The sequence below is a fragment of the Cebidichthys violaceus genome, unplaced genomic scaffold (genome assembly GCF_023349555.1).
Source record: "Cebidichthys violaceus isolate CVI_PGR_0920_01 unplaced genomic scaffold, fCebVio1.0.p SCAF_26, whole genome shotgun sequence".
NCBI lineage: Eukaryota > Metazoa > Chordata > Actinopteri > Perciformes > Stichaeidae > Cebidichthys > Cebidichthys violaceus.
In genome coordinates, this window is record NW_027176439.1 from 4,935,341 (window position 1) to 4,963,169 (window position 27,829).

The window sequence follows — 27,829 nt, forward strand, 5'->3', positions numbered from 1 at the left end:
TACTATGACTGTTTTTTACTTTTTTCGACAGGCTATACTATGACTGTTTTTCACTTTTTTCGACAGGCTATACTATGACTGTTTTAGACATAATATACTAAGACTGTTTTTTGACTTTTTTTTCTCGACATGCTATACTATGACCGTTTTTCAATTTTTTCGACATGCTATACTATGACTGTTTTCGACAGGCTATACTATGACCGTTTTCGACATAATATACTATGACTGTTTTTTGACTTTTTTCGACATGCTATACTATGACCGTTTTTCACTTTTTTTGACAGGCTATACTATGACTGTTTTAGACAGGCTATACTATGACTGTTTTCGACATAATATACTAAGACTGTTATTTGACTTTTTTTTCTCGACATGCTATACTATGACCGTTTTTCAATTTTTTCGACATGCTATACTATGACCGTTTTTCACTTTTTTTGACAGGCTATACTATGACTGTTTTAGACAGGCTATACTATGACTGTTTTCGACATAATATACTAAGACTGTTATTTGACTTTTTTTTCTCGACATGCTATACTATGACCGTTTTTCAATTTTTTCGACATGCTATACTATGACCGTTTTTCACTTTTTTTGACAGGCTATACTATGACTGTTTTAGACAGGCTATACTATGACTGTTTTCGACATAATATACTAAGACTGTTATTTGACTTTTTTTTTTCGACATGCTATACTATGACCGTTTTTCAATTTTTTCGACATGCTATACTATGACCGTTTTTCACTTTTTTTGACAGGCTATACTATGACTGTTTTAGACAGGCTATACTATGACTGTTTTCGACATAATATACTAAGACTGTTTTTTGACTTTTTTTTTTCTCGACATGCTATACTATGACCGTTTTTCACTTTTTTCGACATGCTATACTATGACTGTTTTCGACAGGCTATACTATGACCGTTTTCGACATAATATACTATGACTGTTTTTTGACTTTTTTCGACATGCTATACTATGACTGTTTTAGACAGGCTATACTATGACTGTTTTCGACATAATATACTAAGACTGTTTTTTGACTTTTTTTTCTCGACATGCTATACTATGACCGTTTTTCAATTTTTTCCACATGCTATACTATGACTGTTTTCGACAGGCTATACTATGACCGTTTTCGACATAATATACTATGACTGTTTTTTGACTTTTTTCGACATGCTATACTATGACCGTTTTTCACTGTTTTCGACATAATATACTATGACTGTTTTCGACATAATATACTATGACTGTTTTTTGACTTTTTTCGACATGCTATACTATGACCGTTTTTCACTTTTTTCGACATGCTATACTATGACCGTTTTTTACTTTTTTCGACAGGCTATACTATGACCGTTTTCGACATAATATACTATGACTGTTTTTTGACTTTTTTCGACAGGCTATACTATGACTGTTTTCGACAGGCTATACTATGACCGTTTTCGACATAATATACTATGACCGTTTTTCACTTTTTTCGACAGGCTATACTATGACTGTTTTTCACTTTTTTCGACATGCTATACTATGACCGTTTTTCAATTTTTTCGACATGCTATACTATGACTGTTTTTCACTTTTTTCGACAGGCTATACTATGACTTTTTTCGACATGCTATACTATGACCGTTTTTCAATTTTTTCGACATGCTATACTATGACCGTTTTTCACTTTTTTTGACAGGCTATACTATGACTGTTTTAGACAGGCTATACTATGACTGTTTTCGACATAATATACTAAGACTGTTTTTTGACTTTTTTTTTTCTCGACATGCTATACTATGACCGTTTTTCACTTTTTTCGACATGCTATACTATGACTGTTTTCGACAGGCTATACTATGACCGTTTTCGACATGCTATACTATGACTGTTTTTTGACTTTTTTCGATATGCTATACTATGACTGTTTTTCACTTTTTTCGACAGGCTATACTATGACTGTTTTAGACAGGCTATACTATGACTGTTTTCGACATAATATACTAAGACTGTTTTTTGACTTTTTTTTCTCGATATACTATACTATGACCGTTTTTCAATTTTTTCGACATGCTATACTATGACTGTTTTCGACAGGCTATACTATGACCGTTTTCGACATAATATACTATGACTGTTTTTCAATTTTTTCGACAGGCTATACTATGACTGTTTTTCACTTTTTTCGACATGCTATACTATGACCGTTTTTCAATTTTTTCGACATGCTATACTATGACTGTTTTCGACAGGCTATACTATGACCGTTTTCGACATGCTATACTATGACTGTTTTTCACTTTTTTCGACAGGCTATACTATGACTTTTTTCGACATGCTATACTATGACCGTTTTTCAATTTTTTCGACATGCTATACTATGACCGTTTTTCACTTTTTTTGACAGGCTATACTATGACTGTTTTAGACAGGCTATACTATGACTGTTTTCGACATAATATACTAAGACTGTTTTTTGACTTTTTTTTTTCTCGACATGCTATACTATGACCGTTTTTCACTTTTTTCGACATGCTATACTATGACTGTTTTCGACAGGCTATACTATGACCGTTTTCGACATGCTATACTATGACTGTTTTTTGACTTTTTTCGATATGCTATACTATGACTGTTTTTCACTTTTTTCGACAGGCTATACTATGACTGTTTTAGACAGGCTATACTATGACTGTTTTCGACATAATATACTAAGACTGTTTTTTGACTTTTTTTTCTCGATATGCTATACTATGACCGTTTTTCAATTTTTTCGACATGCTATACTATGACTGTTTTCGACAGGCTATACTATGACTGTTTTAGACAGGCTATACTATGACTGTTTTCGACATAATATACTATGACTGTTTTTTGACTTTTTTCGACATGCTATACTATGACTGTTTTTCACTTTTTTCGACAGGCTATACTATGACTGTTTTCGACAGGCTATACTATGACCGTTTTCGACATAATATACTATGACTGTTTTTCAATTTTTTCGACATGCTATACTATGACTGTTTTCGACAGGCTATACTATGACCGTTTTCGACATAATATACTATGACTGTTTTTTGACTTTTTTCGACATGCTATACTATGACTGTTTTTCACTTTTTTCGACAGGCTATACTATGACTGTTTTCGACAGGCTATACTATGACCGTTTTCGACATAATATACTATGACTGTTTTTCAATTTTTTCGACAGGCTATACTATGACCGTTTTCGACATAATATACTATGACCGTTTTTCACTTTTTTCGACAGGCTATACTATGACTGTTTTTCACTTTTTTCGACATGCTATACTATGACCGTTTTTCAATTTTTTTGACAGGCTATACTATGACCGTTTTTTGCTTTTTTCGACAGGCTATACTATGACTGTTTTAGACAGGCTATACTATGACTGTTTTCGACATAATATACTATGACCGTTTTTCAATTTTTTCGACATGCTATACTATGACCGTTTTTCACTTTTTTTGACAGGCTATACTATGACCGTTTTCGACATAATATACTATGACTGTTTTTTGACTTTTTTCGACATGCTATACTATGACTGTTTTTCACTTTTTTCGACAGGCTATACTATGACTGTTTTCGACAGGCTATACTATGACCGTTTTCGACATAATATACTATGACTGTTTTTCAATTTTTTCGACAGGCTATACTATGACCGTTTTCGACATAATATACTATGACCGTTTTTCAATTTTTTCGACATGCTATACTATGACTGTTTTTTACTTTTTTCGACAGGCTATACTATGACTGTTTTTCACTTTTTTCGACAGGCTATACTATGACTGTTTTAGACATAATATACTAAGACTGTTTTTTGACTTTTTTTTCTCGACATGCTATACTATGACCGTTTTTCAATTTTTTCGACATGCTATACTATGACTGTTTTCGACAGGCTATACTATGACCGTTTTCGACATAATATACTATGACTGTTTTTTGACTTTTTTCGACATGCTATACTATGACCGTTTTTCACTTTTTTTGACAGGCTATACTATGACTGTTTTAGACAGGCTATACTATGACTGTTTTCGACATAATATACTAAGACTGTTATTTGACTTTTTTTTCTCGACATGCTATACTATGACCGTTTTTCAATTTTTTCGACATGCTATACTATGACCGTTTTTCACTTTTTTTGACAGGCTATACTATGACTGTTTTCGACATAATATACTAAGACTGTTATTTGACTTTTTTTTCTCGACATGCTATACTATGACCGTTTTTCAATTTTTTCGACATGCTATACTATGACCGTTTTTCACTTTTTTTGACAGGCTATACTATGACTGTTTTAGACAGGCTATACTATGACTGTTTTCGACATAATATACTAAGACTGTTATTTGACTTTTTTTTTTCGACATGCTATACTATGACCGTTTTTCAATTTTTTCGACATGCTATACTATGACCGTTTTTCACTTTTTTTGACAGGCTATACTATGACTGTTTTAGACAGGCTATACTATGACTGTTTTCGACATAATATACTAAGACTGTTTTTTGACTTTTTTTTTTCTCGACATGCTATACTATGACCGTTTTTCACTTTTTTCGACATGCTATACTATGACTGTTTTCGACAGGCTATACTATGACCGTTTTCGACATAATATACTATGACTGTTTTTTGACTTTTTTCGACATGCTATACTATGACTGTTTTAGACAGGCTATACTATGACTGTTTTCGACATAATATACTAAGACTGTTTTTTGACTTTTTTTTCTCGACATGCTATACTATGACCGTTTTTCAATTTTTTCCACATGCTATACTATGACTGTTTTCGACAGGCTATACTATGACCGTTTTTCACTGTTTTCGACATAATATACTATGACTGTTTTCGACATAATATACTATGACTGTTTTTTGACTTTTTTCGACATGCTATACTATGACCGTTTTTCACTTTTTTCGACATGCTATACTATGACCGTTTTTTACTTTTTTCGACAGGCTATACTATGACCGTTTTCGACATAATATACTATGACTGTTTTTTGACTTTTTTCGACAGGCTATACTATGACTGTTTTCGACAGGCTATACTATGACCGTTTTCGACATAATATACTATGACCGTTTTTCACTTTTTTCGACAGGCTATACTATGACTGTTTTTCACTTTTTTCGACATGCTATACTATGACCGTTTTTCAATTTTTTCGACATGCTATACTATGACTGTTTTTCACTTTTTTCGACAGGCTATACTATGACTTTTTTCGACATGCTATACTATGACCGTTTTTCAATTTTTTCGACATGCTATACTATGACCGTTTTTCACTTTTTTTGACAGGCTATACTATGACTGTTTTAGACAGGCTATACTATGACTGTTTTCGACATAATATACTAAGACTGTTTTTTGACTTTTTTTTTTCTCGACATGCTATACTATGACCGTTTTTCACTTTTTTCGACATGCTATACTATGACTGTTTTCGACAGGCTATACTATGACCGTTTTCGACATGCTATACTATGACTGTTTTTTGACTTTTTTCGATATGCTATACTATGACTGTTTTTCACTTTTTTCGACAGGCTATACTATGACTGTTTTAGACAGGCTATACTATGACTGTTTTCGACATAATATACTAAGACTGTTTTTTGACTTTTTTTTCTCGATATGCTATACTATGACCGTTTTTCAATTTTTTCGACATGCTATACTATGACTGTTTTCGACAGGCTATACTATGACCGTTTTCGACATAATATACTATGACTGTTTTTCAATTTTTTCGACAGGCTATACTATGACTGTTTTTCACTTTTTTCGACATGCTATACTATGACCGTTTTTCAATTTTTTCGACATGCTATACTATGACTGTTTTCGACAGGCTATACTATGACCGTTTTCGACATGCTATACTATGACTGTTTTTCACTTTTTTCGACAGGCTATACTATGACCGTTTTCGACATAATATACTATGACCGTTTTTCAATTTTTTCGACATGCTATACTATGACTGTTTTTCACTTTTTTCGACAGGCTATACTATGACTGTTTTAGACAGGCTATACTATGACTGTTTTCGACATAATATACTAAGACTGTTTTTTGACTTTTTTTTCTCGATATGCTATACTATGACCGTTTTTCAATTTTTTCGACATGCTATACTATGACTGTTTTCGACAGGCTATACTATGACTGTTTTAGACAGGCTATACTATGACTGTTTTCGACATAATATACTATGACTGTTTTTTGACTTTTTTCGACATGCTATACTATGACTGTTTTTCACTTTTTTCGACAGGCTATACTATGACTGTTTTCCAATTTTTTCGACAGGCTATACTATGACCGTTTTCGACATAATATACTATGACCGTTTTTCACTTTTTTCGACAGGCTATACTATGACTGTTTTTCACTTTTTTCGACATGCTATACTATGACCGTTTTTCAATTTTTTTGACAGGCTATACTATGACTGTTTTAGACAGGCTATACTATGACTGTTTTCGACATAATATACTATGACCGTTTTTCAATTTTTTCGACATGCTATACTATGACCGTTTTTCACTTTTTTTGACAGGCTATACTATGACCGTTTTCGACATGCTATACTATGACTGTTTTTCACTTTTTTCGACAGGCTATACTATGACTGTTTTCGACATAATATACTATGACCGTTTTTCAATTTTTTCGACAGGCTATACTATGACCGTTTTTCAATTTTTTCGACATGCTATACTATGACTGTTTTCCACTTTTTTCGACATGCTATACTATGACTGTTTTCGACATAATATACTATGACTGTTTTTTGACTTTTTTCGATATGCTATACTATGACTGTTTTTTGACTGTTTTCGACAGGCTATACTATGACCGTTTCTTTTGACTTTTTTATCACATATTATACAGATATTTTTGATGAAATACTAAACTATGATTTTTTTTTTACATATTCTATGACAATTTGTCATGACTTTTTATGACATGCTGTACTATGCATTTTTTTTATGAAATACTAAATTACTCTTTTTATTTTTTATGACATATGACAAATTATACTACGATATTTTGAATGACTTTTTTTGAGACATTCTATACCATGACCTTATGACTTGACATTTTTGTGAACATGTACTGGCCCTGTGAGGCTGTAGTTAGGTAGTGTGGTGTTTTCAGCTGAATTTTCACTGCAGCATGCTGTTGGTGACATGCTGAACATCTGGAAATTTAAAAGGCAGATAAGACAAATGATATAGATGAAAATAAAGACTTAAGGCATGTGTTTAAAACCATCAGTGCAGTCATTTATTTCTTAAAATGCTGCATTTTTAACTGACAAGAACTGGTGGTGTTAACAAAATCACATATATTGAGACAAAACTTCAAAAAGCAAAAAGATCAAGTCACTCAAAACATCAAAAAGGTACAAAAGGAAGCTAAAGCTATTCATTCGTCTTGGATCGAATCTGTTAAAACTGTTTCCTTGGTGAAATGGCTTTAAAAGGTTCGTTTTTTAAGTAGGAAAATGGTGCGTCGAACTGTGCGTATGTAGAGTACTCCAGTTATGTAAAGTACTCCAGTAAGAACAAAAGTTATCTGGACCTCAAGTTATCTTTTAAAAATCATTAAGAAAATCCACATTTTAAGTTGATAAAGTTATCAAAGAGTTCATCGTAAGTCTCGATTGCATAGGAAGAACTGATTTCATTGGACAAGATACACATATGTACATTAGTCATAAAACCTACACCATGACCTGTGATAAAATCCGCCCTTTAAGAGCAGAGTCAGAGTGCTAGCATGGAAAGCCAACACTTGAGTTATGACGTCAGAGTTATTTACAGCTGAAGAGTTATGATGGCTCCCCACTGCAGCAAGTTACAGGATCAGTCTGTTGATATTCTATAGGTTTTTTATTGTCAACAGATCCATGGTTATCCAAACTTTATTAACAACACATCAACGAGCCACACTCGTACTGGGTGACATGTGACTTGAGGTAGTAATTTAACATTCATATAAACACTGCCCTGCTGCTGTAAATACTCACGAGCACATCCAAACAGTAGTCCACAACAAACGCACTATTTTTGCGTAACAGTAATTCAAGTATGTGGGTGGGACAGTATTGCGTGTCAGCATGTCTGCTGCATTATACATATATATTTACCATGACCGACTAACAAAGCATAAATCAGTGTTTCTTTGGTTAAAACCGTTTTCTGCCGATTTAAAACACCAAACTATTTAAATAATACCGTAAAGGTGTTTTAACCTGCAAACGATACCGTCAGAGATAGAACATGTGTTCATGCTACTTCCATTTGTCACCCTCTCAAAGTCTCTCATTGGCTTCAAATGAGGATATATTGCACTTTTTTTCTGAGAGAATAAAAATGTCAGCAAAAAAACACAGCATTTGGCACATGATCAAACGCTGAACACACCTCAGGCTTATGATCAGGTTGCTTCTGAGTCGTCCTGGGTAATCACTCGATGAACTTTAGCGTCCGATGATCGTCTCCTCTGAACTAGGCGGTCGACCAGGGCGACGAACACCGCTGATGAAACGAGGCAGACACCCGAGAGGTAGAAGGCAGCGCTGTAGTCGTCTGTCTGGTCCACCAGCCAGCCTGCATGAGAAGCATTAGAGCATAGGATTAAGGGGCCGCAATGGAAAATGAACCAACCTTACACTGCAGAGCTGTCCACCCACACTTCAGCCAACAGCACTAGCATTGATGAAAGAACTTGCAATGCAAGCAGCTTTCTACCAGTTGTCTGCGAACATGCTGAGGTTTAGCAGGTATAATATCTACCATGTTCACCATCTTAGTTTAGTGTGTGAATGTCATTACTTTTGCAGGTATTTGATCACAAAACAAAGTGTTCAAGTGATCCATCAAAGTTATTAATATGCATCCCGTGGGGGACATGAATGTGTGTACCAAATTCCTGACGATCTAAATCTTCTCACCTGCAGCAGGTGGTCCGAGGAATCCACCGATGCTCCTGAAAAGCATAAAGAGCCCCAGTCCGCTGTCGAATCCCTCCAGGGTTACGATGTCCACGATAGACGTGACGTGGATGGCCACCACGCAGCCGAACAGGAAGCCGTAGAGCGAGGCGAAGACCAGGATGGCCCAGTAGTTGTGGCTGACGGGCAGCAGCAGGAGCACCACCCCGAGCAGAGTGACCACCATGGTGAGCAGCTGCAGGTTCCTCACCAGCCTCATGTTGGCTATCCAGCCGCAGAGCAGCCTCCCCGCCAGGTCTGCTAACGCCAGGGTAGAGAGGATGAAGGCAGGCCAGTAGTTATCCATCCCCAAACTGTTGGCGAAAGGCACTAGGAAGAGCGGCGGGATGAAGAATCCTGCCGCCGCTAAGATGGCAAACAGGATGTAGAGGAGTAGTTCAGGTTTCCTCATCAGGGAGAACTGGAAGATTACCTTCCTCCGTGGCGAGACCACAGTGGCATCGCCTTCTGGATTTTCTTTGGTTTCCTGCATCGGGCTCTGGACTTCCTCCAGGGGTCTCATGAGAGCGCCGCAGACACACAGGTTGAGCTGAAGGCCTCCGATGATGAGCAAGGCCCCCTGCCAGCCGTACATCTCAATCAGCCACTGGAAGAAGGGGCTGAACACGACGGCGAAGACGCACTCCCCGGAGCTGGCGACGGCGTAGGCGATGGGACGCCACCGCACAAAGTAGTGGCTCACCATGCTGTTGGCGGGGATCCATGTGAAGGAAATGCCCGTTCCTGATAACAAGATGGAAAACTTTAGCCATCTTGTTTCCTTTCGGGAGATTGGGGTCCTGATAATGTTTTAACCAAACAAAGTGGTCACCTTCAAACATCCCACATACCAAGTTTTAGTGCCAAAAGGGTATATTTACTTTCATTATCAATTAATTATTTATTTCTCAAATAATCCCTTAATTATTTTTTGTCTATAAACTGTAAGAAAATATATATATATACACACACACAAGAGAGCAGCAATGCTTCCTGGGGGGTACGGTATGTGCTGAGTGTGCTCTATACCTTGCAGGATGCCCATGGTGAGGTAGAGCCAGGGCATGCTGAAGTCCAGAGTGGACAGCAACATGCCGGAGGCCGACAGCAGACCTCCGACTATGATGACCACTCTCTGGGAAAACTGTAAGGTCAGCGCACTGGCCACTGGAGCTGAGAGGAAAAATGGAAACACCATTTAAAAAAATGTTTAAGTTAATAACCAACTTCAAGCTAGAACCCATGTCTTTACCTCCTAGGTGAAACATGGCGATGGTGGTGGAGGTGACCCATGAGGTGGTGCTGGTCGGGACTCCAAAGTGACTCTGGATCTCCAGGAAGAAGAGGCCGAAGTTCTTGAGGACGGCAGCAGTGAGGCCCATGGTGAAAAAGGCGGACATGACCACCACCCAGCCGTACCCACCGTCAGGAGGTCTGCTGGACTTCATCCTCACCGCCCCTCTGCAGGCTGCTCTCCTGCAACACGTTGAGCTCAAAAGGTAAGCAAGGCTCATTAAAAATGACGCACACAGATGCACTCTAAAAGGGACCAGTGGTGGTAAAAGTACTCCATTACAAGTAAAAGTGCTGCATTTAATAATACAGGAGTATAATCAGTTAATTAAAAAGTCAATTATTAAAATTAGAGGAACTGGTCCCATATATGACATTAACAGTTATTTCAATGTATGGAAAGGTGACACAAGCCAAAAAAAAAATTTGATTTCAGAATGTTCTAATGTTTTTGCTCCTTCATACAGGGAGTATAAAATACAACTAACACCAGTACAAATAAATACTTATTTATATATAAATATAAAACAGTACATAGTGCAGAACCTGAATCTTTTGCACAAAAGAAAGCTCACCTTTCTCTCCGCTACGGCCCCTCTCCCACCGTCTTCAACACATGTACTGATGCTGCATATTTCCTACAGCATTTACGGTGAAGTTGCCAAAATGCGTTCAAAATCGCAGTGCGCTCTTATTCTGAAGTTTACGGTGATCCCATTCAAAAACAGGCGAATCTTCGGCAAGATTTGAAGTATTAATTTAACCTTTTTGTTCTCGTTCACAAAACGATTCACGCGCCCGCTCTGACCCGATCAGACAGCGGCTTGCACCTTGAGACGTCCTCGTTTTGATGAAGCTCCGGCACATCCGCAGCGTACGCAACATCCGGATTTCAAAATAAAAATTGTAATTTACAACGGTAAATTAGCGACCACAAATGCCTGGGTACGGGAGAGTGAGCGAATTAATATTTAGAGGGGAAAAAAATGAAAAGTTAAAATTCCTTTTGCAGCTGGGACTGTGCTTTTTCCTCGAGCATTATTTAGAGGTGGATTATTTTTGGCAGCTTGAATCTGCAAAGCAGTGAACGCCCATTTCCACCAGGAAAAACAGAACACAAATCATTGACTGAGAAAATGAACATATACCGTATGCGTTTGTTTCTGCATTTCCGAGGTGAAAAACGTGCGATACGTTGCACTGAAATTTAGTGGAGTATGAGTATAAAGTAACATCAAATAAATTGCAAGTACCCCAGTATTGCCCATACATATATGCCGGTACTTAATTAGGTAATTGCTCCTCAGGAACATTTAGGTTGTACTGTAAAAGTGACATTTGCCTTCTAATGAGGATGCAAATTCAGTATATTGTGTTTTTTGTGATCAGTGTCGTTTCCCCTTGAATTTCAAAACAACATTTTGAGCGTCTTAGCTGGTGTCACAGTAAACAAATGTGCACATTTCATTTATGACTTTCAAAGACCACAAGATTTTGCGTAACAGATAAATTGAATTGAACTGTTCTTTAATTTTCACACCAGCTCTCACAATAAAAACATAAAACCATGACGCATATTTAAATCACCTTTGTAAATACTTCATTTATACTGACATCTTGCTCGTAGTTCAAATATAGTACTTTACTATATTATCATTTTATAAAATTATAAAATTTTTCTGGACATATGTACACCAATATACTGTGGGTATATATACACACACATACATAGAAAACACTCAGCTCTATTAGACAATTTCTCTTCAGGTGAGGGGGGAAAGAGGATGGCGAGAGCTAGCCCTGCTAGCTGTAAGGACACAACACACACACACAGATACACAGAGAGAACTCGTTTGACACAAGCGTCTCTAGCTTTAGGCCTGGCAATCATCTACTTCGTCTCCACGAACTCTTCTTTTAAACTTCACCCAGGATCTCTGACCAAACCAACATCGCCTTCAACAGTTGATCCATTCCCACTGTGCTGCTCCACTATGGGGAGGTTGAGTGCCTTGCTTAAAGGCACCTCGGCAGTAGTTTTCTGAGCTGATGGCAGTTTACAGAGCACTTTGGTGATCTCTCCGTCTAGAACTCCTTACTGTCCCTGAACAGGTCTATGCGCAGGGCGAGCTCCTTGAAAGATGGACGCAAGCCGGGGTCGTTGTCCCAGCACTCCTCCATCATCTCGTTTATCTGAGAGAAAAAACAGGCAGAAAGAGAATCGTTTTGTGAACGAGTTCCTCGGATGAGCAAACAGGTTGAGTTGCAGTTACTTTACAGTAACTGCAACTGCCTGTAGGGTTGGGCGGAATACTGGTTTCACCAGTGTCACGTTCAGCCACGAAGGATTTGTCCAATAAGTCTTTGCCGTGAGAAACTGCTGCAGCTCATACGCATGAAAATAGGTAACGTGGTAAATCTCTCGATGAGCTCGCCGTCCACGTGTCTTTTGTTCAGTACTGGTCCAACAGTGTCTACGCTGTGTATTTCAAGTCTTTCTTCACGTGGGTTAACATGTAAGAGGTTATGTCAGCATTTAGTTTCTTCAGACGTGTACATTTGTATGTGTCGGTATATTTAACCCAGGGACGATGAAGATCCCCACTTTCGCATCGGGAGAAGTAATGCAACGAATATCATGTTTGCAGCCGCGTGTGTATGCATGGTGTCCATGTACTGGACATGACAGAGCACGCATTGACATAAAATAGTGCGAGTGTAAATATGTGTATACGGTATGTAAGTGTGTGCGAGCTCCTACCTCCGTGGGACACTCCAGAGGTTGAGGCAGCCTGCTGCCCGACTTGAGGAGCTCAATGAGGTGATGGACGATCAACTGTCCCTGCTTGTCGTTCCCCATCATGGACATGAAAACCTGGGGAGGAGAATGGTGACAGCCGAGACAAAGACGGATTGATTCAAACAAAAATGAAGCAAAACAAACAGAGAAATGACTTCAGTTAGGGAGTCACAGGCTCTACTTTGTGCGGAAACATTTAGGAATTCACCGAATGAAATTATGTTTAATTGTGATCACGCTGGACTTCTGGATCAGTGGCCTGAGTCCGGAAATAACAACAGTATAAAAAGAAGCAGTTACCTCAAATAACACAGGCAGTGCATGGAGGCGTGTGTGTGTTAGCACTTACTGCTGGAGGGCTGGAATTCTTGTCGCTGTGGGTGAAAAGTTCATAAAGCACCACTCCAAAGCTCCAGATGTCTGACGCCACAGAGAACTTGCTCTCAGTCAGCGACTCGGGGGAATACCTAGAAAACAGCACACCGGGTGACCGTCTGTCCCCCGCTTGTGAATTTACACGTTGTCTTCAAAACTAGGACAGGTATCACAGCAAGACATAAAACAATGTTTCAAGGATTCCTAACGTGGAGCTACGTGTTCGCTGTAACAGGTCCCTTACAAAGAGCCGATTTTGGCGGCTCCTGTGGACAAAAGTGGTAGTGTTTCCCTGAGTACCACCCGACCACCGTTTCATGTTAAGATCTGCAGCTGCCAGACTCCCTTTAGAAACCTCTAATTTTACAGCAGCAGGGTCCGACGGTCTGACTCCGCCTCCTTTCCCTCCAGCAGCACGGTGTCAGTTGTCTCCCAGGAAACCGGCGGAGAGCTCCAGGTTCTGCAGCCGGGGCGCAGGAGTCTGAGCTGTAGGAGTTTCTGGTGAACCTGAATTGTTTTGTCTGATATCGCGTGGGAACCAGAGCCAATGACAGGCGCCGTCACTATATAGACGGTGGCCTTGTTTGCCTGTGTAAGGCATTAGTGACAGTGGTAGCGTCAACATTACATGGAGTCATAACCAGTTAAAAGTTCCTTGTATAACGTTAAAGAAAGTCGCACTCTGTACGGCACCATGAAGAAGAGACTCACCAGAATATGGGACTCTCTCCCGGCTCTTTGACCATGTAGTACTCTTTGTCCTGAGGCAGAACTTTGGTGAGGCCGAAATCTCCGATCTTTACCCTCAGCTCACTCTCCACAAGGATATTCCGTGTCGCCAGGTCTCTGTGGATATACCGCTTGCTTGCCAGGTACTCCATACCCTGGGGATGCAAAAAAAACAACAACAACAACACACATATTTTTTTGTATCTGTAGCTCCACTGGTCAGCAGCTCCACAAAACTGGACAAAAAGGAGGTACCTTGCAGATCTGTGACGTGTAATGAACAAGCTTCTTGTGGTCGATCCTCTCCTTGTTTTTCATGAGATAATCTCGCAAACTTCCAAAGGGCAGATATTCCATGACGAGACGGAGATTTCGTCGTCCTGAAAGAAGCCAAAAAAAGTCACAAAATGTCTGAGGTGTATACAGGCAGTCCTCTGACGTTTAAGAGGCAGACCCTGCAGAGAAGAGTGCAGAGGATGCTCCTCCCGAATAAGGAAACATTTCAGTTCTGGGGAGAGGATGACGGCGCTGATTCTGGGTCAACTATACCTGCACTGTAGCAGACGCCTTTGTACTTGACGATGTTCTCGTGGTGCAGAGATTTCAGGATCTCGATCTCTCGCTCAAAGTCCCGGATGTGCTCCGCGGTGCTGTGCTGGAGTTTCTTCACAGCCACGACCTCTCCGGTGTTGTCCTGGAGCGGGTCATAGCGACACATCTCCACGCTGCCAAAGTTTCCCTTTAAGAGACGACCAACTGTGAGTGAGCTGTCATTCATTTTACTCTCATTTCTTAGTTAAAGCTTTAACGTGAGTCCGTCAGATTTAAGCAAATCGCACCCAGTTAAACTTATACTTAATGTCAAAACAAGTAATATTATGTGATGTTTATTTTTTTAGTTATTCCAGAATCATGTAGTCATAACTTAATGAGGAAAGAGTGAAATCATTATGACAACACGTGTCGAACATGTCGGCTGATTTGCTCTTAAAGGCACAGTCTCCACACTTCTTCATACCTTGCCCAGCTGCTGTAAGAATATGAGGTGTCGCTCTTCGAACTGAGCCGGCTCCTGACTCTCAAAGCCCCCAGTGGACCAGCCCGACACCACGGTCCTGTTGGGCAGGATGTCACTGTCCACGATCAACTCATAGTCTGGGGACACAAAGACAAAAAAAAAAAAATCACACACATCCAAGAGAGAAATCAACAACATTTACTAGCTAGGCGACTCATCTCTTGGACCAATATCTAAATGAAATCACAAAGAGATGACATTGATATCTATTTTCTCATCTGACTTTTAGTAGGAAATGCTGAAGAATTCCTTCAAGGCCGTCCCTACTTCATTAATCGCCGTGACTTCTGCAGACACTACGATCAGCGAGCGCGTCGGAAGACATTTGCGATTCCACACCGGTGTGACCTAGATTCCCTGTGGCGACAACATCGGGAGCAAAGAGACCAACCTGGCGTGAAGAGGGTGTGGAGGTCACGGATGACGGCACGAAACGTGGGCCTGAACGAAGGTTCGTAGTCCATGCAGCTGGTGATCAGATTGGCCAGTTCGGTCCACTTTGGTGCAGGAAGCTGGTGGTGGTCCTCATAGAACAGGGTTTTCTGTGAGACACAAAAGGGTTATTATAGTGGATTATTATTGACTATATACCTACACATTTTTAGGCCAGCCCTACCTTAGAGATGTCCAGTGTTGCTAAAGGTTTCTCCCCACCACTGCAGATCTCCCACAGTGTGGTGCCGAAGCTCCACTTGTCTGCAGCCAGGCTGAGGCTGGCGGGGTCCTCGACGCACTCGGGGGAAATCCAAGGGATCCTCTCAATCAGGACTGAGCCCCAAACAAAAACAGAAAACTCTTCTTTTTAATTAAAAGCACCGGAAATTTCAGCCACAGCTGACAGTTGATACTAATCTCAGAGCCAACGCGACCCTGTTAAACAGCTGCCCCCTGCTGATGGAAGATATGCATTACAGTTAAGATGAGGAGAGACATGAACTCACTTTCTTTGGGAAGGACAGTGATGCCGATGCCGGGGTCACTCAGTTTGATGAAGGGGGGGTTCCCAGCCCGCCGGTCCTCTTCTCTGATCAGCAGAATGTTTTTAGCGCAGACATTCCCGTGGACAAGCTGCTTTTCTTCCTGCGGGTTCAGAGAGGGAGAGATAGATCAGTCTTTAATAGTCTCACATAGTCAGACCTACTTCCTAGTGCAGATGCTTCTCCTTTTACAATTTTTAAATCACGATTTGTATACCAAATTAAATTCAAGAAACACACAAATTGATATCCATCAATTCTGGCACCACGTTCGTCTCCCTACCAGGAAGTTCATGGCCCAGGCCAGCTGCTTAGCCACCTCCAGCTTCCACAGGATGTTTATCAAGTTCTTGTTCTTCTTCAGGTAGGTGTCCAGTGACCCAAACTTCACATACTCCTGCACCATGATGTCTGAAACAGGACAACAACGCAATTCCTCACATGTAAACTACACATCATCCTTATGAGCCTCTTTGCTGATGGTGTTACACAAGGACACTTGAGAATCTGACGTTGTTCTGGTTCACATCAACGTTATCTGACACCGATTAAAGGCATCACTTTGTGCATCAGTATTTTATCAAGATTAGAGCGAAGCGAGGTCTCCTTACATCACTAGAGCACCATGACACAAGACCATATCGTTTGACAAACAAATGGGAATCAGAAGATTTTGTTTTCTTTCGATAAACAGCGGTATTGCTTATGGAACGATAAGTTCAGAGTGTGTCTCTAAGGCTGACTCACTTTCCTCTCCGCAGACACACACGCCATAGTTAAGTATCAGGTGCTTATGGGACAACTGGCTCATCATGCTGGCAGCTTCAAAGAAGGACTGTAGGACGAGAGAAGACGGTTAAGACAAACAAACAAACAAACAACGATCATCTTCATTTCAAACAATTCTTCAGAGGGAATTTGTATTAATAAGACAGTAACTGGAAGAAATCTGCTTGATTTGTTTAACTGCTGAAGCCTCAAATCAACTTCAGATGAAGTTTTGTTGGACTTTGTGCGCCTTCGCTCACATTGGCAGCACCTTAAGGGGTTTCTTAATGGTCACAATGAACAGGAGGAACGAATAGAGCAAGCAAATCTAATGGTGAAAAACAACCATCATAACTAAATAATGTAAAATAAATGTACATATGTTATAAAATATGCATATGAGAAAGAAAAGCAGCAAAGTCTAAAATATGAGACGGTCAAACTGGACAAAATGAATTCTAGACTTTCAACCTGAAGCGATCAGAGCGGCGGCGCACACACACACACACACACACACACACACACACACACACACACACACACACACACCTCAGAGTAGTTCCTGTGGGCTTGGTCCAGGACTTTCATGACGACTTCCGTTTGGTGCACGAGTCCATAATCTCCCAGCTCCTTGCGGACCCCTTTAAAGATCTTGGTAAATGTCCCTTGGCCTAGACTCTCCATCTGAAAGGAAGACCATCACTGCAGATTTCAATTCTAGCTCTTAACAGGTGATTGTTGTGGTGACTTCAGGGGACATGTCAGTAAAGGACAGCGGTATTGTACTTTAGTGCTACAACACAGTAATGGGGAATGCTAATACATTTTCATGGGTTGACTTGTTGGACATACGACAGTCCTGAACATGCACACTAAAGCTTACGAATTCCAGGTCTTCTTTCCTGATCTTGTGGAACACCATCTGGTTGATGTTGTGTCGATGGAGAGATGGAGAGAGAGGCACTTCGGAGCCCTTGTTGCTCCGACACACGAGGAGGCAGGACTTTTCTGTCGACGGAGAGAGAAGACGACAACTAAACGTCCAAGAACAACAAATGTAGTTTGATAAGTTGAAGGTGATCACGCTGACAGGACAATGTGAGTCACAGGTGGCAGCAGCTTTCGTTGGAAATGAATCCTCCACCCCAAACTCTGACTAGTTCTGGTTTAATTACGCAAGAAAAAGGACCGAGACAACTTCGAGTCATTCCAGTTATGTATGTATGTATGTGTGTGTGTGTGTGTGTGTTTATATATATATATATATATATATATATATATATATATATATATATATATATATATATTTATATATATATATATATATATATATATTTATATATATATATATATATATATATTTATATATATATATATATATATATATATATATTTATATATATATATATATATATATATATATATATTTATATATATATATATATATATATATATATATATATATATTTATATATATATATATATATATATATATATATATATATATATATATATATATATTTATATATATATATATATTTATATATATATATATATATTTATATATATATATATATATTTATATATATATATATATATATATATATATATATATATATATATATATATATATATATATATATATTATATATATATATATATATTTATATATATATATATATGAAGAGCACACAGCTGGAGGCCCATGGACGTCCTGAATTCCTGAGATTTACCTTTGGATTTAGGCGGACAGCACTTGCTGAATTGGAAAATGAAGCTGTCGGAGCGCACGGTTTCCTTCTGGTAGCAGCTGAGAAGCTCCTGCAAGCTGCTGAAGTTTCTTTTGGTTCCACTGAGGTTGAACTCCCCACTGACAGACCTGGTTATCTGGCAGTGCTTGTATTCCACAGCGTCATACACCTGCAGACGCAAAAGAGGAGGGCAGACAGCGGGAAAGAAAAGAATGTGAGTGTCAGTCACCAAGTCTGATTTACAACAGTCCAGTTGGGTTCAAGTCTTTGGATCATCGGAAATGCTTTACTGTACATGCAGCCTCATACAGTGCAGCTGTTCACATATCACACATTTCCTGATTTAAGTGATAATGTTGTCAGTTGAGACGTAAGATTAGATCAGAGCAACACAGGACAGGAGAATTGTTACTGCATTTCAAATTTTGACTCTTCCAAGTCGTCAATACACACACGTGGAAAATATGCCGAGGCGAGTTTTACCCACCTCAACTGGGAAAGTCAGAAAATACTTGTTGAACTCTTTAGGGCTACATCTCAAAATGTACAATCCCTGTTTGTTTCCACACCTCTGAAGCCGACTGATAGCGATTTCCATTCTGCAACGAAAACACAACGCGGAACAAGTCACATCAGGTTATTTAGCTGCATCTCTGCAGAGAAATTCAGCTTCACCTGATGGGATGAGTCACGAGGAATGCTTGTACATTGTGGTCGCAATTTTGAACTATATAGATAATCTACAGAATTCTGCCCGTATAGGAATTTTGAGAGATGTCCGCTGATGTACGGCTAAAAACGTCCCTGCAGAACTGACGCTTGTGAACTTTTGTTCTGGTAGTAAAATGATGAATCAAGCTTTGTTATCGTTCGCTTACGAGATGGGACCGTGGCAATGGGAAGCGATGGCCTCCACAAGTCTGGGAGGAGCCACTTCTTTACAAAGGTAGTGATGTGCGTCTGTAGTGAGCCGATAGTAGCCGTCGATGAGGGACACAAAGGAGAGGGCTTCAGACAGGCTGAGGAACTCCAGCTCCTGAAATACACAAAAAACACACGAGTAAGCTTCCACCATTATATTCCTCATTGCCTGTAAATCTGAAGTTTGCCTTCTTCCGTAGTCCTCTCTGAGACAGCGGACAGCTTTGGTCAAACAGTTTCTTTGCCTGGTGCGGACGGAGTAAAGTGAAATTACCAGATTCTTGCCATTCTGCTTGTTGATGGTGACCACCCGACCCTCTACAGCTCCCTCCTTGCTGGCCTGTTTGATGCTGATGTCAGTGACGTCAGGGAAGTCACACAGGGTCTGCAGCTCCTGGACGAACGGCATAAGATACGACTTTTATTGCCACCGAACCGGCGCTTTTAAATACACAGAAACTGTTGAATAGGTTTGGCATATTGCCACATTACAAAGAACATAGCCTGTGTAGTTTATTCTGAAATACTGCCAATGCTCCAGGACACAATCCTGTGCTTCTGTTTGTCGTCTCCCGCTCCCTTTAGCTCTCAAATCTCCTATTTCCTTTCGTAGCATGTTTGTATTTAGAGATTTTTTTTTTGGTGACATTTTAGGGTTTTATGGGATTATGACCCATGAACAGACATCCATGTGTTTCTGGTACCTAAAGGCCTCCAGTGCAGCAAGTGTTTAAAAGTCAGCAACATTGTCGGACGGCGCTCACGACACCGACCTGCTCAGAATCCTTCAGCTTCTCTTGACACCACTGGATGCCACTGTCCGCCGCCACCAGGATGATGAGCTGTCCACTGGATGGATCCCTGACCTGGAAGGTCTCCGTGTAGAAGGACTTCTCCAGCGACTCCATGCTGATGAGGTACTTGAGCTTGAGGTCGCGGGCTGTGGTCCGACACTGACTGAACTGCTGGATGAAGCGCTTGAAGCGGAAGCGGATTCGCTTGCGCGTCAAGAAGTTGCAGTCCTGGATCCGAGCGCTCATATCCTTTGGCAAGAAGGACTTGTAGCTAGAAAGCAAGCAAGAAAGATTACGCGTCAGCATGGATCCTATTGTTCAAAATGATTCTATCATGTATTTAATAAAAATACCAGGAGTATCAAGTATTAAATGCTTCGTCAGATTCTTAATTTGTTAACTTATTGTCGGATTAGATATGTTCTGATTCAATGCATTACTTTTCTTATTTCAGACTATTTTAAGTTCTCGTACAGTTCTACAAGTTTGGCTTGTTTTTGTAGAAAAAAAGTGTAAATATTCTTATTTATAAGATATCGGAAAAACATTTCCTTGGTGTCAACGCAGAAAAAAAAAAAAGAAGAGTTTTGTTTCGGCACCAGTTACACTATTACATCATCGGTGTTCACTTCCGATGCTTTCTTAAGAAGGAGATGAGAGGCAGCCTTTGTTTTCCTCCGGTACCTTATCGTGTGGTAGACGTCCAGCGGGGACATCTGCCTCTCCTTGGCTGTTCGTGTCATATCGAGCACAGCCATGCCGAGGCACTCTTCCTGACTTTCATGGCAGTTGGGGATCTTCACCAAGCCGTTGACGAAGTCATTCCTCCACTGCACAGAAAGGAACACAATCACCGTTGATTTGTACGGATCTGTCACTTGTGTTCGTCCGCGTGTGCAAGCTTGTGCTCACATACTGTAGACTGTAATCAATTCACCACACGTTCATTATCGTTGTCCTAGTGTTGGGCTATGAACAAACCGTGTTGCTGCGGTTTTGTTGACTCAGCAATTTTTGAGTGGTGAGACACAGTTCCCTTTGCAAGTCATAATAGCCTTACTTTACCACAAACACAGAGGCTCAGCTCTAGATTAGACTGTGAGGAATTTGATATATCCTTCACGGAGCGAAAAAACCCCCAAAAAAAAACACATCTGTCCGGGGGTGAATGTGAGCATGTGTAATGGCTTAATGGCTGCGAACACACTACACCCTCAGATGACGGCCGCGGTAGCGCTTCCCTTCTCCCTTTCAGGCCTGCCCCGAGCCACCAGGGCAGATTTCCACAGGCATAAATCCACATAATCCTTCAGTTCACTCAGGGTTCAGCTCCAGTCATAACACTGGCTTCACTCACCTGGATTCACCTGCACTACTCACATTGTGTCTATTGAAACAGGGTTTAGAGCTGGGCTGCAGTTATCACATACTTTAAAAAAATGAGTATTCTATTGATTTGCTTTGTTGATAAGCAACAAAAGGACAGATGTTTAGTATTCAAGTTAATGGATTTAGGTCATACACATCTGGCCTTGACCGAGGGAACGCAGGGCACTGATGACACATCTGAAAATGTTTCTAATGCACATTTCTCCAACTTTCATGTTCAGGTATTGGTGCCGTGTGGAAAGACGGTAAACGTATCATAACTCGTATTTGGTCGAAGGAACGCAGCCAACAGAGAGAAAGCTAAATTAAATATGCAGTCCATTCAAACACACACAAGCAATGAGCCAATGTGGCATCCCAGGCCAGATTAACTTGTTGTATTAAATTTGGGCAAAAATGCATTGTGGGAAACCACATGAATGAGCCACATGGTGCAGTGCTTGATGTCTTTCTTCTTTTATTTTGAGTAAATTACGCACAAACTGTTCTAGTGCTTCACTAACTGCAACTCAAGGCTGAAAATAGTTCCCCAAAAACTATTTTGGATTTCCAAAGTCTCGTGGGTCTCTGGGCTCATCACGTCCAGTAATCGAGCCTCGGTGGCATTGTGACCGTGACTATTATTCAATAAGAAGAAACTTCGTGTGGCTGACTTAATTGACAAGAACCTTCTTTGGACATTAGCGCCGCTTTGCCACTCGCTCTCATGGGCAGCCCTCGTTTTTACAGCCAGTGTGTCGACTGACTGAAAGCATTTCTCCAGAGACATCCACGGACCAACACAAGGTTCCATAGTTTGTTACTTCTCTATCTTTAGAAGGATTCCTGGGTAATGCTTTAAAAAAAACAATGCCTAATTACAATACTGGGCAAACCTAACAGGCTCTTAAATATGTTGTTTAAAAAGTGCAAATCTGAGGGCTTGAGTATTCTTTAATTTAAGTAATAAAGAGAGTGGTTGTTACTGCTGAAGTGCTCACCTGAGAGAAGAGGTATGACATCACAAAGTCATCAAGGACGGGGCTTTCGGACCCTTTGGAAACCCCGTATCGGTACGCTCTGGATGCCCCACCGCTGTACCAGCCAGGGAAGTAGTACCTGTGGTAAACGATAAGCAAGTGACAAGAAGATGACAATTTAAACCTGGAGAAGGTAGTTAAGAGGCAAGCAGACGATAATAATCATAATAATATGCTACCTTATTCTGAAAAACACATCTTCAGACGCCACTTCGTCAAGCTGGAAGATGTGGTTGGGTGAAAACCACAAGCTGTCTCGCTCTCGAAAGAGACCGAAAAGGTTGCAGTACAGCGGTGAAATACCTAAAAGGGGCAAAGAATGAGAAACCAGATTATGTTCTCTAAACTTGCACATTGAATTCTGTGAAGCAGCACAGGGCAGCTGCGTAGTACTGGCTTGATCTAAGTCAAAGTTTCTTGTTCATCCGTATAAATTAAGTGGATTGATTCCTCTTCAAACTGTGTTCATTTAGGGGAAACTCAGAAGAGCTCATCATACATTATGCTTTAGGACACACACTAGAAAACGACATGTTTCTAGTACCAACACAGCTGAGCAAAAGGTCAATAAAGATGGTCTAAAATGTCAATTGTGTTTGGTTTATCATCAAACACAGAACATGCAGGTTAGTCTAGCCCTGATCTGTGTATTAGTTGCATCATACTTTTATTGACTCTTAAATTGAACTACAGCAGAAAAAAAACACTAAAACAAACAAAAAAAAACACACCAAGCACAGCCAAGCTACCATATTTTGTCCTTGGAACAAAGTAAGTAAAGCTAGACAAACTGTAAATAAAGCTTTGAGAGTATTGAACAAGCCAACGATTTTTAGGTTTCACTGTGGCCTCTTGATAACCTTATCTTGGGACCTATGCTCCGGGTTACAGCGAAACACACGAGGGTGTGTGTGTGCATTACGCAGTCTCGCATGGTTCGATTACTCACTGCACGCCGCGGCTGCGTCTATACACAGCTCCTCGGCCACGTAGTCCCCCGGCGGGTAGCCGAGGAAGCCGCGCTCGGCCGCCCCGTGGCTGCTGCGGTAGAAGTGAAGCTTCAGAACGACAGCGGCCGGCCTTGTGCTTTCACATTCCCGATGGGCAGTCCCGTTCTGGTGCACCGCGGGGCATGTGTCCGTCACAGCGTCCATGGCTGGCAGGGACGCCATCAGCAACACGAAAACCTTCAAATCAGATAAATGCAAAAAAAAAAAAAAAAAAAGTCAGCAGAAAGACTAACGGCTTCTTGTGTTTTTAGTGTGACGCATTTCACAGTGAGATCAGCTAGGTTACATGGTCTCAACTGTTGCATAAACTGTTAGCAAGAATTCCAGCGTCAAGTAAAGCTGCGGGGCAGAGGAGCCACCGTCTGGAAGAAGGTCGTACAATTTGCAAATCTAGTTCTAAAATAGGCAGCCCTCTGTGAGAGTTAGGAAATACAGTTTCACTGTAAACGGAGTATTGAGAATTGAGCCCAGCTGCATGACATTTGTCAGGGCAGCTTATCAACTCATCATCATTAAGTAGGCTTACTTAGGTTTAAATGTAAAGGAATCGATACACACTTCTAACTGGTACATGCATTTTGTACTCCGCAGTGGGAAAGCAGAACAATCCAAACAGCTGCTTTTCAGCCCACCAGTGCTCCCCTTCCCTCTAAGACCGTACATCACGGAGGACTGAATCATGGGTGTTATATTTCTTCCACGGTCATAATCTAGCACACATAGGCTGCTGTGCTATAGCTGGAGTCCTGTCCTTGTTCCTGTATGTAATCAGCCCACCATGCATACTTTCTTCATTCTGTAACTGAAATGAGACCCTAACAAAGAAAGTCATGAATTATGTCATTGTTGTAAGAACTATCCATTCTCCTTTTTCATGTTTTTTTACAGGACTTTGTGCAAAAGAACACTTTTTTGGGGGGGACGTCACCAAGATGTCTATGGCTACTCTGACACATCCAGGTACTTCACCAGTCATGCATGTATGGTCATACATGTGTTTGTAGCATCCAGATGTGCAAAGCTGTGACTATAATTGCTGCCAAAGGCTAAATTTTGACTTAAGGGAGCGGTAAACACTCACGCCATTAATACTACCGTGTTTCATATTCATGCTAAATTGAAATATATTTGTCTCCATTTGACATTAATGAATGACATACACCGTGACCAAAGCAAGGAAATAAAATCATAACATCAATATGATTATTGTCATTATTAATTATGTATTTGACCAATCCATTGAAGGTATAGTCTATGAAATGAATTACACCAGCCTACCAAAGGGAGCTTCAAGCCACACAAAACCAAAAAACAAAGAAAAGCATTTGAGGAAGTGAACATAGTGAATGGTCAGCATTGTACTCATTGTAGCTCATGTGAATATGACTGAAGGGAAACATGCAACAGTTGATTGTTGTCATGGCAAGTTCAGTGCTCACCTGCTTTTTGCACCCCCCCCCCAAAAAAAATCAACGTTTAACCTGAACACATCCAGCACAAATATCAGAAAGTTCGCTGCAGATCAGACTCATCAAGGCCGTGATCTTGCGTGCTGCCGTTAGCTATGGCTTCAATAGATTAACGTAACGGACCCACCTCCATACGAGTGAGCTAACGTTGAGATACCGTTACAATCACGAGAAACGTTACGAACATATATGTACACATACATATCAGCGACTTAACCAACCAGCGCTCCATGTCTACGTCCGCGCACTTAAAGAACCGAGAGCTGTCAGTGGAGCAGTAATGAGAGCAAACACTTACTTTAGAAGATGAGCCAGGACGCGCAGCTAGCTACAGCTAGCTTGCTGCTAGCTTCCTAGGCCAGCGCTGCAGCCAGGACGGGGCGAGAGGTTGACAGCTAAAGAACACTTCTGCTCCACTTCTTAAAAAAAAAAATCTTCTTCTCAGACTACAGCCCGAAATAAACAAATGATTTCATGGCATGAATCCATCTGGAAGCGTTCGTATTTCCTCGTCGCCCTCAGTTGGCTAACCCTGCAAAGCGTTACATAAACTATACCCGTGGTCAGCACAGCGTTACCCATTCACTCCGGGAGGAACTTTAGCCGTCTATCTTGTCAATCTTCTAACTTAAAGCTAATGCTGAAGCTAAAACACCGCGTCTTGCTCGCGGCCACAAACTGGTCCGATGACACGCAGTTCATCTGCAGGCTTTCTTGTGTGTGTGTGTGTGTGTGTGTGTGTGTGTGTGTGTGTGTGTGTGTGTGTGTGTGTGTGCCAGAATATCTGTGGCTTACGGCTGTACAACGAGAGTTACATTGTTGACATCTTATCAACTGAATGGCTTTAACTCTCTGAAGGTAGCTAGTTTGCCAGTGTGCGCACTGCACTACTGCGCAGCCGAAGTCAGTCAACAAACCAGCCTCTCCCACTACATCGATGCTGCCTTCAGGTGCTGTCAGAAATACCAAAATAATTACTATTATTATTTTACATGAAAAATGCCTCAATACCTACTGACAGCTAATAATACAGAAAGATAAATGAAGATAACACAAAAAATGCAATCATACAATTTTGCTAATTATTCTAAATGATATTCACAGAAATTCAGCAAAGTAAGGTTTGATATCCTCACAGTGTTTTTAAAAGACAGTGGTTAAAACCAGTCTGTGTAGACAAGGCTACAAATAATTTGATTTTATAACCTGCAACTTCTCTACATACACTGAATGTATACACAGAAACGAGTTTGAACAACCATGAATGTCCTCCCTACTTCAGAGCACATTTTCTGGCTCTCACATACACATTTGCATATATCATTGTATTTATTGTATTTATTATGCCTTATTATACAACTTTGGTTCTGCTAATTTAGAGGTTATGAGGAGACTTGAAGGCAGCATCGTCCCACTGAATCAGTCACCTGGCTTGTGAATCAACAAACTAGCAACAAACACCCAACTCAGAACCACTGGCTGCTCAGATTACGGCACAGTTTTACAAGTGGAACACAATATCGTAAACACACTTATTATGAAATGCAAAGCAGTGCGATAGTTTTGGAACAACTGTAGTGAAGCTGATCCTTTTAAATTCGTCAGAGGGGTATTGATGGACTGTATATAAGAAGGAATGAACGATATTTGATCTTTTCCTGTAATTTCCCACTCATATGTATTTCAGTTTATTGAGTGAGAGTGTTTAATTCGCACATTCTCTACATATTCATCGTGGTTAGGACTGGTGTAGCGACTATGTCAGACCTCCCAGACATGTTTCTGTAAAATTGCTGACAGCAATGAAATAATTGCAGGCAGACCTGAAACAATGATGTTGTTATTTTTGGAAAAAAGGAACAACTGGGCAGATGGGTGGCACAGTGGTTACGGAAACCGACAGTGAAGAAAAGTACCAGGCTTTTAGGAGGAAGTATGCTGAGTATTACCTCTCTCCCCCCAAAAAAAGGTCTCACTGGGTGTAGATCTACTGCTCCAACTCATCTTCCAATGAAACGCCTGGCTGGAGGGAATAATCAGAGATCATTAGGGGCACCAAGCAATCCTCTGAACCCATAGACGGCTGCCTCACTTTCCCCAAAAAGGTCTGTAAGCATCAAGAGCTTTGAGGCTGCCTCCAACTATAACAAGACAACACATATATTGAACCACTGTCTAATGTCACTGGAGAAGTGAACACTTTGACCTGCTGGTGGCACTAGAGGACACTCAGGGGATCACCAAAGTCAGGGGGCTTCATCCTCTGGGGACCATGAATATCGGCACAGAATTTCTTGGCCACATATCCAATATTACCATCGCTTGAGCCAAAAATACAAGGAGAAACTAATTCTGAGTTGAAACCAGACACAAACAAAATAC

The 27,829-nt window shown here is 40.5% G+C and overlaps 2 protein-coding genes across 3 annotated transcripts in view; both read right to left on the reverse strand.

Annotated features, from left to right (window-relative positions):
* Nucleotides 1–7,405: 7,405 nt before the first annotated feature.
* zgc:114041 (uncharacterized protein LOC574425 homolog) lies at nucleotides 7,406–10,546 on the reverse strand. The gene is made up of 4 exons (XM_068720943.1): nucleotides 10,327–10,546; nucleotides 10,104–10,247; nucleotides 9,036–9,818; nucleotides 7,406–8,691 (listed from the first exon to the last, which is right to left on the reverse strand). The coding sequence occupies exons 1-4, from the start codon at nucleotides 10,520–10,522 to the stop codon at nucleotides 8,519–8,521; spliced, it is 1,296 nt and encodes a 431-aa protein (XP_068577044.1). The 5' UTR covers nucleotides 10,523–10,546; the 3' UTR covers nucleotides 7,406–8,518.
* A 1,327-nt stretch (nucleotides 10,547–11,873) lies between these two features.
* The window catches only part of jak2b (Janus kinase 2b), a 216,948-nt gene continuing 200,992 nt past the window's right edge, over nucleotides 11,874–27,829 (reverse strand). The window contains exons 1-24 of one of the 2 annotated variants that reach the window (XM_068720941.1): nucleotides 25,746–26,300; nucleotides 23,918–24,155; nucleotides 23,148–23,271; nucleotides 22,930–23,047; nucleotides 21,245–21,390; nucleotides 20,540–20,831; nucleotides 20,041–20,160; nucleotides 19,724–19,881; nucleotides 19,333–19,444; nucleotides 18,828–19,014; nucleotides 17,978–18,102; nucleotides 17,644–17,778; nucleotides 17,074–17,161; nucleotides 16,610–16,737; nucleotides 16,291–16,429; nucleotides 15,966–16,117; nucleotides 15,741–15,891; nucleotides 15,290–15,426; nucleotides 14,821–15,010; nucleotides 14,527–14,651; nucleotides 14,254–14,426; nucleotides 13,517–13,634; nucleotides 13,129–13,242; nucleotides 11,874–12,560 (exon numbers count right to left, since the gene is read on the reverse strand). In XM_068720941.1, the coding sequence (XP_068577042.1) occupies nucleotides 12,453–12,560; nucleotides 13,129–13,242; nucleotides 13,517–13,634; nucleotides 14,254–14,426; nucleotides 14,527–14,651; nucleotides 14,821–15,010; nucleotides 15,290–15,426; nucleotides 15,741–15,891; nucleotides 15,966–16,117; nucleotides 16,291–16,429; nucleotides 16,610–16,737; nucleotides 17,074–17,161; nucleotides 17,644–17,778; nucleotides 17,978–18,102; nucleotides 18,828–19,014; nucleotides 19,333–19,444; nucleotides 19,724–19,881; nucleotides 20,041–20,160; nucleotides 20,540–20,831; nucleotides 21,245–21,390; nucleotides 22,930–23,047; nucleotides 23,148–23,271; nucleotides 23,918–24,140 (3,363 nt within the window). In that variant the 5' untranslated portion in view covers nucleotides 24,141–24,155; nucleotides 25,746–26,300 and the 3' untranslated portion in view covers nucleotides 11,874–12,452. Of the gene's footprint in view, nucleotides 12,561–13,128; nucleotides 13,243–13,516; nucleotides 13,635–14,253; nucleotides 14,427–14,526; nucleotides 14,652–14,820; nucleotides 15,011–15,289; nucleotides 15,427–15,740; nucleotides 15,892–15,965; nucleotides 16,118–16,290; nucleotides 16,430–16,609; nucleotides 16,738–17,073; nucleotides 17,162–17,643; nucleotides 17,779–17,977; nucleotides 18,103–18,827; nucleotides 19,015–19,332; nucleotides 19,445–19,723; nucleotides 19,882–20,040; nucleotides 20,161–20,539; nucleotides 20,832–21,244; nucleotides 21,391–22,929; nucleotides 23,048–23,147; nucleotides 23,272–23,917; nucleotides 24,156–25,745; nucleotides 26,301–27,829 lie in introns of those variants that run through there. The other variant, XM_068720940.1, reaches the window with a different exon arrangement.

Excerpts from the sequence above, each read along its gene's own strand:
- zgc:114041 (XM_068720943.1), bottom strand. The coding sequence starts at position 10,522 with ATGAAGTCCAGCAGACCTCCTGACGGTGGGTACGGCTGGGTGGTGGTC. Across the intron at positions 10,248-10,326 it reads CGCCATGTTTCACCTAGGAG|CTCCAGTGGCCAGTGCGCTG; the intron begins GTAAAGACATGG and ends TTTTCCTCTCAG. Across the intron at positions 8,692-9,035 it reads CCTCGGACCACCTGCTGCAG|GCTGGCTGGTGGACCAGACA; the intron begins GTGAGAAGATTT and ends CTTCTCATGCAG.